The sequence below is a fragment of the Cyprinus carpio genome, chromosome A4 (assembly GCF_018340385.1).
Source record: "Cyprinus carpio isolate SPL01 chromosome A4, ASM1834038v1, whole genome shotgun sequence".
Classification (NCBI taxonomy): Eukaryota; Metazoa; Chordata; class Actinopteri; order Cypriniformes; family Cyprinidae; genus Cyprinus; species Cyprinus carpio.
In genome coordinates, this window is record NC_056575.1 from 21,397,292 (window position 1) to 21,411,728 (window position 14,437).

A 14,437-nucleotide genomic window follows, 5' to 3' on the forward strand; every position below is an offset into this window, starting at 1 on the left:
TGAGACTTTTTATGAAAAATCTATAATCCAAGATGGCCGCCACCATATGACGTCATAATATGCAAATTAGATGGGAAAATGTAATCCCTAAATAAACTTTGGGTCATCCTTAATATTTCTATAATTTACAGAAAGTCTCTATCTTTTATCACTTTTAAGATATAGCCTTTTGAAATTAAGATGTCAAAATCGAACATTTTAGGAAAAAACCTCTGGCGCCTAAAGGGTTAACATGACTCTGTGAGTTGGTTTCTATTTCTTAGAGCCAAGCTGCATAAACTACATATCAGGCATTCATGTAATGCATCTAATTTGTGCATAACTGGCTGTTATGTTAAATAAAGTTTACTAACTATAGCAAATCAAGTACCTGCACGCCATTGTTGTTGTCTCCCCTCAGACGCGCTGCAATGGCGATCCAGCGCGCAATTCTCAAAACAACCACAAGATGGCGTCGTTTATCGGTGAATCCGATATTACAAAACCGATATCCGATAATGATAAAATGCTTAATTATCGTGGAAAATATCGGTAAATCGATATATCGGTCGATCTCTGTCTTGGACATCATCAGTATTACCCTCGCGACGTGTCCAAAGAACAGAGATGGAAAGTAACGAATTACATTTACTCGTGTTACTGTAATTGAATAGCTTTTTTGTGTACTTCTACTTTTTAAAGTGATTTTTAAAATCTATAATTTTACTTTTACTTAAGTATATTTTGTTTGAAGTATCGTACTTCGCTACATTTTAAAACATTAATTTAAAAAAAATTAGCTCTCTGGAAACTGCTGCAGTAATGGCCAGGAGAGCAAATTGGTGCTAAAATCACAAGAAAGAGGCAAGCTTTGACAGTTTAGCAAAAGGATTTGCACAAATTAGCCAAAAAGACAGTGGTGCAGGGTGTGCGATATATCGTCTGCAATAATATTGTAATTGCTGGTTTCAACTGTGCGATTTGACATTATCAGTATTTTGTCAAGAACCAAAAAAAAAAAACACTAATACAGAGTGCAGTGAATTCTAGTAGATTAGACTAGTGCACGCATATTTAGAGTGCCTTCTTTCATTGCATGATACAGTCTGTTAAAATGCATTTGAAATTGTAAGAATAAAATTTACTGAAGACCATAGTTTGCAGTTTCATAAGCAGAAGTCAGCTGTAACACTCTCGACAGAGTTCATAGGCCACTCTGCGTACAACTCAAAATCACCAACAATTATACTCTTGACAGAGGATGCTAATTGCGTCAATGCAAAGGTCAGCAAAATTCTGATTGGTTCAAAAACCTAGATAAACTTAGACAGTTTCCACATATGGATGCAAGCTTGAAGCATATCTTCTGACGACTATTTTGGTGACAAGTGATCAGAGGTCAGATGCGATACATCTCTCCAAAGTTGTATATCTGATACGCTGGACATCGGCAGTTGAACGTTTGTCCTGGGACTGTCTGAGCTTCTCCCTGTACGGCAGTTGAACGTTTGTCCTGGGACTGTCTGAGCTTCTCCCTGTACAGACAGATACTAACACACATACGCAGAGAACTTATCAGAACTTCAAGGCCACCTAGCCCTAGCTAAAATTTTATCAGTATGGTTTGTTACGCACACGCACTATGAAGTCATCATCCTAGAGATTGGAAGTACATCATAAAGCAGGATTCTTTAATATCTCATAAGCGCACACAAGGTTACACATTTCACTCTTGCCATAACTTGATTTATAGTAAAACAAGAAATAATGTAATAATATAATTAATATCAATATGAAGGATATGGCAGCTCGGCATCCACTCCTTCAGAATGATCACAAAATGTAATATATGGAGCAGAACATTTATAGCCTATATTTATATCATTTCATATAGTAAATCAATATCACACGAAGAGTGCCGTTTTTTCCTCCAAAATGCAGCATGATTACATATAAAAATTTTTTTTACTACAGTTCAATAAACAGTTGAAGTTAGAGACTTGCATTTTAGACACCATATTGCCTGTTTTTGCTCTATTTTGATTCCAAACACAGCCACCATAGCACAGTTTTGCGTGTCTGCGCAATGACTGTTTCATTCCTGAATGAATCAACCATTTAAATGATTCGGTTCAATCGCAATGACTCACTTATTAACAGTGACTTGCTGACACCTACTGGCAGTTTTAATTTCACATTTAAAGTGTCTTTTTTATTATATATTTATTTATTTATTATAATTTCAAACGAGTATTCAACATTTTATGTCTTATATATCAAAACATTATTTCTGCATTTGTAAATGCAGGTTAAATGCATTCATGTCCAGCATTAAACAGTGTGTAAATGCATCTAAATGCAACTTCCATTGAAGTCACGGGTGTCAAACTGGAGGTGTTCCTGGAAGGCTGCAGGCCTGCAGAGTTTAGTTCCAACCCTTCTCCAACACACATACCATGTAGTTTTCAAAAAAACCTAAAGTATTAGATTAGTTGGATCTGATGTGTTTAATTAGGGTCTAAACTGTTTAGGGCTGTGACCCTCCAGGACCTGAGTTTGACCACCTTGGTCCCATTTTTGCCACCCTCCCACTGTTAAAATGTAACTAAGTAATTTTTACTCTGAGTAAATTTTAAACAAGCTACTTTTTAGGGTGCTTTCACACCTGCCTCATTTAGTTCGGTTGAATCGTACCAGAGTTCGTTTCCCCCTTTGGTGCGGTTCGTTTGGGCAGGTGTGAAAGCAGCAATTGCACTCAGGTGCGCACCAAAGGCGGACCCAAACAAGCGTACCGAGACATGCTTGAAGAGGTGGTCTCGGTACGCTTTCAAACGAACTCTGGAGCGGGTTAGTTTTGTGGTGAGAACGTGATCCGACCTCGAACAGACCCAACTGCAAAAAGTACTGATCATTTTTGGACTAAACCAGCTGCCGTAGTCAGCTGTGCTGTGCATTATGGGATGAGGAAGTGTTTGTTGACAGTTTGCACTTTAGCATGGCAGCTTGTGGATTAATGCACGCCTCCGCTTGAAGTTACGAGCGATGCCCGCTCGCCATTTGCAGTGCATTAGAACGTTGTTTTCAAGCCGCATCCGCGCTTCATTATAGAAATGTATTGTTTGCATATTGTCGTGTATACAAACAATGTAATAGATTATGGCCAGGCACAAAACCAGCCCGCACAGTCGTCTCTCCACAGTTGTGCTGTCTCCGTGTTGTTTGCTGGCTTTTCCTCTTATATTGGAATTTTCCCGCACGTAAATTCTGACCAATCGAAAAGCAGTTTAGGAAATACGTCATGGCAAATGAGTGATGTGGATGTTGTCATGTGACTGCATTTTGGTTAGTTTCAACTGGTTCGGACCAAAGCAATCTGTGTGGTGTGAAAAGGAACCAAAAAAGCTGAAAAATGCTACAATGTATAATTGTTTGCCCTTGGTTCGGACCAAATGAACCGAACAAGAGATGTGAAAGCACCCTTACATTCACTTGAGAAGACTTTTATACTGTCACTTTTGCTTGTACTTAACATTTCATTAATGTAATGGTACTTTTACTTGAATAGAATATTTTCGTACTGTTTCCACCTCTACCAAACATGTGAGCACCAATCAGCAGCGAGTGCTGAGTATTTCAGGACGTGTTTGGTTTAGCCTGGGATGCGTCACGTCCGGATCCTCCCCTTTTTGTATTGCCGGTGGCTTCAGGTATGCGCTGCTGACAGGTAGCATTCGTTAACCTTTAATGACAAACACTGATACTTATGATTTTGTTTGTTGTTGCACCCCAGCCTGTCTGTTTTATTAGTGTTTTCATCTGTTGCTGTGGACTGTATGATTGCCCTTTTTAGGTAAGCAAAAACTGTTTTATGGTTAACGGTCTTGCTGAGGGGTGGGTGGTTTTGATTAATGTGCAGTCCCTGTACTTCAGCTTTTGCAGCAGGGTATTTGAACGCTGCATGTCCAGCCTGCGAACTGATAGTAAGCTCATCTACTCTCGTTGTGCTCATTTGGTAAGTCAGTGTGTTTGTTAACGGGGAATTCCAGCGGGTGATGTGTAACTATTAGTAACGCTGTTTTTGTCATCCGTATTTGCCGCAGGATTCTCCCTCTTTTGTCCTGGTGATTATCATCGCAACTCTTTTGCTCTCTGCTACTGTTGTACACTTCCATTACCACTACCTAGGAAGACTGCTGCTGTCGTTATGGTTGTTCATGAGGATTGTTAATTCTCTTCAGATAACTCGGGGTGGATGAATCTTCAGCTCACGTGACCATACTTTGTAATGGACTCCGGCCTCGTCTGAGCCCCTTTCTCCTTTCGTGAACTGTGTGGGCTTGTGCTTGAATACTTGTGTATTGCTGAGCCCTTACTGTAGTGGCTTTTACCCACATTGTTATGATTGAGTTGTAATCCCATATGACTGGTTTCTGTATGTATTTTCGTTTATGAGGTTTGTTTATTTTGTTTTTGATTTCCTTTCAGGAGCTGGGGTCCCACGGGTGGAGGATCTTTTGTGGTGGTGGTGGTGCTGCTTCAACGTTTGCCGTGTGACACTTTTTGAAGTGTGTGCGTGTGTGATCTGAGTTCACGGTGTGGTGTGTAGAAGTGTGCTGTTGGATAACTAGTGCTGGTGATCACTCCGGTGGGTAACCTCAGCCCTGTAAGTTAGTGTATTTTGTTTCTTTTTTTTTTTTTTTTTTTTATGGTGAGAGTATAAACTGATTTTGTTTGTTTTGTTTAGTTGTTTTGTTTCAATTAATTTAGTATCAATTAATTTAGTATTATTTGATTATTTTCTTTAATGTGAATTTGTTTTTCATGGTCATTGGAGAGTTGCTGCCAGAGAATGCACCCCATGTCCAGACCATTTCAAATGCCTTTTCTATTTTAAAATTCAGTGTTTCAATAAACATTTTGTATTTTTGATATCCACGTTTCCCGCCTACCTTAATTTATGAGAATCGGACCTGTGTGACCTAATAACAAACTTTGGGGTTATTTTTATTTCCCGGGTGACCCGGGTGGTGTAGTCGACAAACTCAAATGTGTGTTTAACCTGTACCGCTCCCTCCGACACACAAAGCAAATAGAAATCTACTGCGATGCTGTGTACTCTGCATGAGGCTTAACATGATGAAGGACAATGATTCGCACATTTGTTTTGATGCATCCATTTGCAATTACAGCTGTTGCAGTGCAGCGCGACAGCGAGCAGAGACAGCGTAAGACAGGGCATGGCTTATTTAGCCTTTTAAAGCACAATTGTGGTAACAAATATAGGGCATAATAACACATATTACATCAATTATGGGCCAAAATTACCATCTGGGTACCTGTCTCAGCATCACTGCAGCGTGTAGTACTGGAGTTTTGCAAGTGGACAATGTAAATAAAAACCTACTTTAGATGCTGTTAAATAACTTTTACAAACAAAACTAGTAAATCTGATTCATATGAAATATTTTTTGTGTGATCAAGTGTTTTAACCAATAAATATCTATGGTCTTACATTTATATCCATTTATTTTCAACAAGCCTGCACCACATTTAAAAAAGAACCCACCTATATATTTTCCTCCCCAAACAATGGCAATAACTTTGTAATATTTTAATTAATGTTTGAAAATATTATTTGTAATGCTATATACATCGTTAGATCCACATGGCTGCTCATATCCATGTCCCTCTCATCCAAACTGCTTCACTGGAAAACACTGTTATGTTGGCTGTTGTGTGACGGCAATTTAACCTATTACACAAACTCACGTTTATCATGAGGTTGAATCCAGTCATTTATTAGTCAGTTACTTATTGACACTTTTCTTTCCATCATAACACATTTGTATCCAGTACAGCATTGTTCCCATAGCCGTGATTTAAAGCGCTGTTTCTCTGGCATTTTCAAAGGCATGTAAAATATACTGTAGCTGGGCTTGATACACAGTCCAATGATCTAACGAAATCCAATTTTAAACATCTTTTACTGTATCAATTTTTATGCCCCTATATTTCCTATTTGAGCCAATGCATATTATGAATGAAGTTATTTTAGGAAGAGACCGCCCTTATTGTAAAGCAAAACGTGATTGGTTATAACGAGAACATGCTATAATTGGATGAATCTACAAATGTACAGGACACGATTCACAAATGAATGGCAGACAAAGTTGTGTTAGTGACATAAAAATGTATTTGTGAATATGTTTTTTTTATTTGCAAATCTCATTTTATTTATTTATGAATTTAATTGTGAACCTCTGAGATTTATTTATGGATCTCATTCTATTTATTTATGTTTAATTTTTTGTGAATCTCTTTACATTTATTTGTGGATTTATTTGGAATAATTCAACAATTCTACCCCCATAGCTCCACCTGTATAGATCTGCTATGCGTTATTTTCATATGCTATTTGTGCAGCAGCAGTATGTCTTAAATACTCACAGCACCATATCAGCATATGTATTGGCAGTAACAAGTTCCTGTACTTGCTTGCAGCAATAAAACAGCAATAACCAACAGTAGCAGCAATTCAGCAGCAGCAGCGTAGCAGATCTATTCCGCCAAGACCAAATACATTAACATTGTCATATCCATTACCATGCTAAAATCTCCTGAGAATTGTCATGATAGAATTACATTTATTCATTTTTCTGAACAGTCTTGGCCAACAAGTCACTGTGTAAAGTTAAAGAACAATTAATAAGGCGAGACTGCAGGTGAATAGGGTAAAAATATTTACTAATAGTTATCACCTTACTTACCCAGTTAATTGATTACATTGACAATTGGCAACAATTTTTTATTACAAGTTTCCTTAAATGTTATGTTTAAATATGCAAATGAGGCATTACTTAATGAAATACACACTAATTTGCATAAATTTACATTTAGTCATTTGGCAGATGTTTGCCTACAAAACCACCACTGGCTCTGCACTCCTTTATCTAAATTCATTACTTCAGACTTATGTGCCATCTAGAAGCTTACGTTCTGCAAGTGAACGTTGCTTGATTATGCCATCCCAAAGAAGCACAAAGTCACTTTTACAGACTTTTAAATGTTCCCTCCTGGTGGAATGATCTGTCTAACTCAATCCGAGCAGCTGAGTCCTTAGCCATCTTCAAGAAACGACTAAAAACACATCTCTTCCATCTTTATTTGACCCTCTAAATAGCACTCACTATTCTAATTATATTCCTTAAAAAAAAAAAATTCTAACTAGCTTTCTAATCTTTTTGTAATCTATGTTTTCTTTTCATTTATTATACAATTAACAAAAACAAAAAAAGACCTCTAACACTAGGTTGCGCTATTCTTTTTCTATTCTATTTGTTTTCTTTTTATTTATCACATTATTTAAAAGCCCTTGCTACATGTACTGCGTTTAAGCTAACTGAGACTTGTTATAGCACTTGTATATCATTGCTCTTTTGTTGATTTTGATTGCTTCCATTGTCCTCATTTCTAAGTCGCTTTGGATAAAAGCGTCTGCTAAATGACTAAATGTAAATACATTTCTAGTACAAAAATCTGAACTGGATGAAGTCAGTTTCAAAATTCTTGTTTAATTTTTTTTTTTATATTTTTTTTTTTTACATATTAGAGTAAAATGTTTTTACAGAAGAAATTTTTGGTATCTCTTTTTGTCACTCCATAATTCAGAAAAATCTTTGAACAGACAGAAAACAATATATTTTCACAATTTTGGGTGGATTAAAATGTATATAATCAAGCAAATTATATATGAACAAATTCCTCTGTAAAAACCTTCAGAATATAGACAGAAATAAAAATGTAATGTTTGGTGTGTGTAAGTGATACTGAACTGGGGATTTATGGCTTAATGTAGGAAAAAAAAAATTTAATCTAAATTGAAATCTATTGACACAAATAGATAAAGTGCTATCAAAGAAACACTTAAGTGTCTTTTGGATGTTTTCTTTCCACTAATCTTTATGAACACTTTATGAAAATCTCAAAATTGACAGGTGCATCTAAAAACAATGTTTCTACCTGCAGTGTCACCCTTAAAACAACTAACAGTGTATATAAATGAATATTAAGAAGCCTCTTACAGTGCTCTTCTGGTGTTTTTGATGACTGGCAGCAGTCTAATCAGTGCTTCATCAGGTCTTCTGTATTTGTTCAGTTCAAATTTCTCTTGAGTCTCTTCTGATATGAGGAGCACAAACACCATAGCTGACCACTGAGCAGAGGAGAGATTCTGCTCTGAAAGTTTTCCAGAGCCCAGATTCTTCTGGATTTCCTCCACAAAGTCATCTTTCAGTTCATTCAGACAGTGGAACAGATTGATGGTCCTCTCTGTTGATTCCTCCATCTCTATTTTCTCTTTGATATAGTCAGCAGTGTCTTTGATGTCCTCTGTTTTGAGCTCCAGTCCTGGTAGTAGTTCCTTCAGGTCTCTCTGATTGGACTCCAGTGAAAGACCCAGGAGGAATCGGAGGAAGAGGTCCAGGTGTCCATTATCACTTTGTAAAGCCTTCTTGACTGCAGCTTTATGAAGTTCAAACAGTGGCTTTTTGGACAGGATACATGTCAGTTTTTTCCAGGATTTAAGAAATGGGTTTGCTTTCTTGTTTTTGTTAATAAAAAACACATACAGAGCAGCAAGTAATTCCTGGATGCTGAGATGTACGAAGCTGTAAACGTTTCTCTCTGACATAGATTTTTCCTCCTGAAACATCCGGGTGCATAACCCAGAGTACACAGACCCTTCATTGACATCTAGTCCACACTCCTCAAGATCTTCTTTGTAGAAAATCAGATTTCCTTTCTGTAGTTGTTTAAAGGCCAGTTTCCCAAGCTTCAGAATAATCTCATCAAAAGACATGACTCTACGTTTAGTTTTAGGATCCTTGCAATATTTTGTTTTCATCTGTTGCTTCTGAGAAAGTAAAAAGTTTGTGTACATCCCTGTGAGGGTTGTGGGTGTTTGGTCATTGCTCTCTCGAACCAGCAGAGGCTGAAGAACAGTGAGAGAGATCCAGCAGAACACCGGGATGTGACACATGATGTACAGACTTCTGAATTTTTTGATGTGACGGATGATGTTTTCAGCAACCCCAGGACTGCTGTTTTTGATGAAGTACTTCTCTTTCTGCTCATCACTGAATCCTCGTACCTCTGTCAGCTGATCAATGTATTCTCGGGGTATCAGGCTGGCTGCTGCTGGTCTGGATGTGATCCAGATGAGAGCAGAGGGAACCAGATGATTCTTGATTAGGGTTGTAACTATCTTACTCACTGTTGTTTTCTTGTTAACATCTGTAAAGCTGTCACCCTCTTTAAAGCTCAAAGGGAAGCGACATTCATCCAGCCCATCTAAGATGAACATGACCTTATTGCCATCTTCAGGAAGAGATGTCAGCTCTTTAAGGCCACTAAAGCAGCATCTGTGAAGCAATCCCATGAAACTGTACTCCTCTTTAATCAAATTCAGTTCACGAAATGGGAGTGGAAAAATGAAGACTATATCTTGATTTTCTTTTCCTTTAGCCCAGTCAAGGATGAATTTATTGACAGAGACAGTTTTTCCCACTCCTGCAATCCCCACTGTCAGCACTTTTCTGTTTTGTCGACCCATATGGTCTTTGAACATGTCATTACACTGGATCGGCGTGTCCTTTGCAGTCAGTCGGTTGTGATTTGATTCGATATGTCTCACCTCGTGTTCATTCGTTCTCCCTCCAGTCTGATTCTCCACCACATATAAATCAGTGTAAATATCGTCCAGGTATTTATTTTCACCCGTCTGTGAATTACCAACCAATATCCGTTCACAGTGCTGTTTTAACTTGTCCTTCAAGATCTTTGTGTAATCCTTATGAGTAGCTTTACTGTCCTCAGCAGAGCCTTTGAGAAAATGGAAAAAAGTCAGCTAAGAGTAAGTGATTGGTTTTTAATAAAATATTTTAGAAAATCTTTATGTAGACTCTGACATGGTCTGTGATTCCCATCACAAACCTTGAAAACTGTGTGTGAGTCTATATTCTAATTAATCCTCCTGAAGGGCCAATGAGTGAGACTTATGCCTTGTTCACACTACATGATTTTAAGCCTGATTCAAGGTAACGAGCTCACCAACAGGTCCGGCTGTGATCGGGGGAAAATCAGTGGGTGATCTCGCATGTGTTTTCGTGACAAAATGTGGTTTGGGGACAGGATAGAGTCGTTGGGTTGTCAGCTCGTGTAGTGTGGCGATCATTTACATAGTGTTGTGTAGTGTGAACACCATAATGACTTTATGACAACCCAACAGACAATCAAGCCATGTAGTCTGAACAGCACAGGGATCTGCAGAGGTTTTAAGTCATGTAGTGTGAGCTAGTCTTTAAAAGGGTGTTCATTCGGTGTTTGATTAGGGTTGGCACTAAACTCCACAGGTCAGTAATCCTCCAGAACAGGTTTGGACACCCCTGTTCTAGACCAGGTATAGGTAAGTTCAGTCCGAGAGAGCCGCTGTCCTGCAGAGTTTAGCTCCAACCCTTATCAAGCACACCTGAACAAGCTAATCAACGTCTTCATGATTATAAAGGCTATAGGCAGGTGAGTTTCTATTTCAGAAGCTCTATAGAACTGAACTTACCTACCCCTGCTCTAGACTTTACTCTGAATTTTCCCCTATAACTATGCATGCTGCTTCTAAACATCAAAGTTATGGTGACGCTGTTAAATCAATGTTACAAGAAAGACTTTAAAGCTGCAATGAAAGACTTTGCACACCAAAATGCAAATGATTTGGTTGCCTTTTTGCTCATTTGTTTTGACTTTTACAGACCATTTGCCTACATTAATTTCTTGAAAAAGTTTTTTTCTCCAACTTTTTTTAAAAATTACTGACAATTTAAAAACTGTTATGAGACGTGTGCTGGCCATTTGCCTACATTAATTTTTTGAGCTTACTGTTAAATGAAATAATACAAACTCGATTCCAAAAAAGTTGGGACACTGTACAAATTGTGAGTAAAAAAGGAATGGAATAATTTACAAATCTCATAAACTTATATTTTATTAACAATAGAATGTAGATAATATATCAAATGTTGAAAGTGAGACATTTTGAAATGTCATGCTCATTTTGGATTTCAGTAGAGCTACACATTCCAAAAAAGTTGGGACAGGTAGAAAAGTTAAATGTACATATAAGGAACAGCTGGAGGACCAATTTGCAACTTATTAGGTCAATTGGCAACATAAATTGGGTATAAAAAGAGCCTCTCAGAGCGGCAGTGTCTCTCAGAAGTCGAGATGGGTAGAGGATCACCAATTCCCCCAATGCTGTGGCGAAAAATAGTGGAGCAATATCAGAAAGGAGTTTCTCAGAGAAAAATTGCAAAGAGTTTGAAGTTATCATCATCTACAGTGCATAATATCATCCAAAGATTCAGAGAATCTGGAACAATCTCGGTGCGTAAGGGTCAAGGCCGGAAAACCATACTGGATGCCCGTGATCTTCGGGCCCTTAGACGGGACTGCATCACATACAGGAATGCTAATGTAATGGAAATCACAACATGGGCTCAGGAATACTTCCAGAAAACATTGTCGGTGAACACAATCCACCGTGCCATTCGTCGTTGAGGTCTAAAACTCTATAGGGTCAAAAAAGAAACCATATCTAAACATGATCCAGAAGCGCAGGCGTTTTCTCTGGGCCAAGGCTCATTTAAAAAGGTCTGTGGCAAAGTGGAAAACTGTTCTGTGGTCAGACAAATCAAAATTCTTTTTGGAAAACTGGGACGCCATGTCATCCGGACTATAGAGGACAAGGACAACCCAAGTTGTTATCAGCACTCAGTTCAGAAGCCTGCATCTTTTTTTTTTTTTTTGCCCAGCCACCACCCCCCCCGTCTTCGGAGGTCAACTTTATTTTTATTCATATAACAAAATAAGACAGATCCTATATTTGTAAATAATAAAGAGTGACAAGCCGTAACAGGGAGACAGGGAGGTACACAGACAGACGGTCAGACAGACACACAGACAGATAGACAGACAGACAGACAGACAGATAAAAACAGTCACACAGACAGACAGAGAATAGTTATAAGTGTCAGATTGGTATGTCTGAAAGTGTGTGACTGTTAGGTGTTGTTAAGGCAGATATATTGGAGGGGGGGGTAAGGATGGTTGGAGGGGAGGGGTGGAGAGGGGGTGAGTGGGAAAGCACGTGGTTTACATCAGCTGTTGAATTTGTAGAAAGGTTATGAGAGGATTCCAGGTTTTTTTAAAGGCAGATATATTGTTCTTTTTATGAGCTATGGTTTCTTCTGTCAAAATGAATTCTGTGATTAAGTTAGTCCAATGGGAAAAATGACAAAAATATTTTGATTTCCAGTTTTGAAAGATTTTTTTAGTGATTGCTAGAGAGACAAGAACTGGGGTTTTGTATTTGGAAGGGATAGAGGTTTCTGAAGTGTCTCCCAGGAGACAGAGTGCAGGAGACAGTAGGACTCTGCAGTCCAGGATCGAAGATAGTGTGTTGGTTAATGTGGTCCAAAGAGAGTGAAGCCTGCATCTCTGATGGTATGGGGTTGCATGAGTGCGTGTGGCATGGGCAGCTTACACATCTGGAAAGGCACCATCAATGCTGAAAGGTATATCCAAGTTCTAGAACAACATATGCTCCCATCCAGACGTCGTCTCTTTCAGGGAAGACCTTGCATTTTCCAACATGACAATGCCAGACCACATACTGCATCAATTTCAACATCATGGCTGCATAGAAGAAGGATCCGGGTACTGAAATAGCCAGCCTGCAGTCCAGATCTTTCACCCATAGAAAACATTTGGCGCATCATAAAGAGGAAGATGTGACAAAGAAGACCTAAGACAGTTGAGCAACTAGAAGCCTGTATTAGACAAGAATGGGACATCATTCCTATTCCTAAACTTGAGCAACTTGTCTCCTCAGTCCCCAGACGTTTACAAACTGTTATAAAAAAAAGAGGGGATGCCACACAGTGGTAAACATGGACTTTTTTGAGATGTGTTGATGCCATGAAATTTAAAATCAATTATTTTTTCCTTAAAATTACACATTTTCTCATTTGATATGTCATCTATGTTGTATTCTGAATAAAAAATTGAAATTTGAAACTTCCACATCATTGCATTCTGTTTTTATTCACAATTTGTACAGTGTCCCAAGTTTTTTGGAATCGGGTTTGTAGACAGTGGCCCTATAACAGGTGTTTGTGTATTATTGTTGAAGGATCCTCCTGCTATTGCTAAAATGACAATCAAATCAGAGTAGCTGCACTTTTGCCTCTATGTTCATAGACTAAATATGTATTCCTGCAGGGATTTCAGTCAGACTAAAAAGCGATTTAAAATATGCACATTAAATAGTCTATATAATGTTATTCAACAATAACATCAAATGCATCAATGCGATGATAATTCATCACTGTTAAATCAGATATGAAAATGTGGAGATGGACTCAGTAATATAATTGTAGCAGGTGCACAAATTTTCATACATGAAAGGTTTACCTTGTTTTTCTTTGTTATTCTCTGCTGTCTCTGAACATTTGTGTTTATCTGAAATGCATACAGAATGAGAGAAATAAACAGAAAATACAGATAAATAATAATTGTTATAATGTAATAATTGATAGTTGTTTACCCTGTATCGCTTTTGAATGAGCTCCAGCAGAATAAGATGTCTTCATATTGCCTTCAGCCTGAGCTGTGTGTGTGCGTGACAGAGAGAGAGAGAGAGAGAGAGGATCACTCACTTGGAAACATGAATCACACAAACACTTCAGCAGAGCAAAGAGGAAAGTGTAAGTCAAACAGTTACACTGCTAAACAATTAAACGTTACAGCTCGTGTTACAGTCACAGTGAGTTAAACGTTACCATGCATGTGTTTGTTATCCAGCTGCTCAGCCAGATTGTTCTGGTCCATCTTCCTCAGGATGCCGGCCGTGATCTTCACAGCTTCTTCTGGTCCAAAACATGCCACCAGCTTATCCACTGTTTTTAATCGACCTGCATCCTCCATTTCAGACACTGATATACACTCATGTTTCTTTAAGTGCCACTGAAACGTCTTCAGATCTTCTTTGACCAATTCCTCCAGCGACTTCAGAAGCAGTTCTTCAACAGACGCCATCATCTTTCACCGTTTCACAGCTGCAGACCAAACACAAAAAAGATCTGAAATAGTTTCACTCTTAACTTGTGGACCTAAATGCTCAAGTGTTATTTGGAATATTAATATTTGAGTGACTGAAAACACAGAGGATTAACTTACGTTTGGATCTGAAGGGAATGCGGCCTTGATCTTCCTAAATGTGTTTATGTTCGCGTGAATCATTCATGATCCAGCCTCACCTACACAATGACTGTAATGTCTTTTAATGACTCATTGCAAATCGCCTTTCCTAATGTGCTTATTAGCAAGTTTCACTATGAATGTGGCTGAA

At 38.2% G+C, this 14,437-nt stretch overlaps 1 protein-coding gene across 1 annotated transcript in view; it reads right to left on the bottom strand.

The window, feature by feature from the left end:
- Positions 1-14,150, bottom strand: part of LOC109073685 (NACHT, LRR and PYD domains-containing protein 3-like) — a 161,262-nt gene extending 147,112 nt beyond the window's left edge. Inside the window, exons 1-4 of the mRNA XM_042743741.1 lie at positions 13,869-14,150; positions 13,634-13,696; positions 13,501-13,548; positions 8,061-9,858 (exon numbers count right to left, since the gene is read on the bottom strand). Of these exons, the coding sequence (XP_042599675.1) occupies positions 8,061-9,858; positions 13,501-13,548; positions 13,634-13,696; positions 13,869-14,127 (2,168 nt within the window). The 5' untranslated portion in view covers positions 14,128-14,150. The remainder of the gene's footprint in view (positions 1-8,060; positions 9,859-13,500; positions 13,549-13,633; positions 13,697-13,868) is intronic.
- Positions 14,151-14,437: the final 287 nt, after the last annotated feature.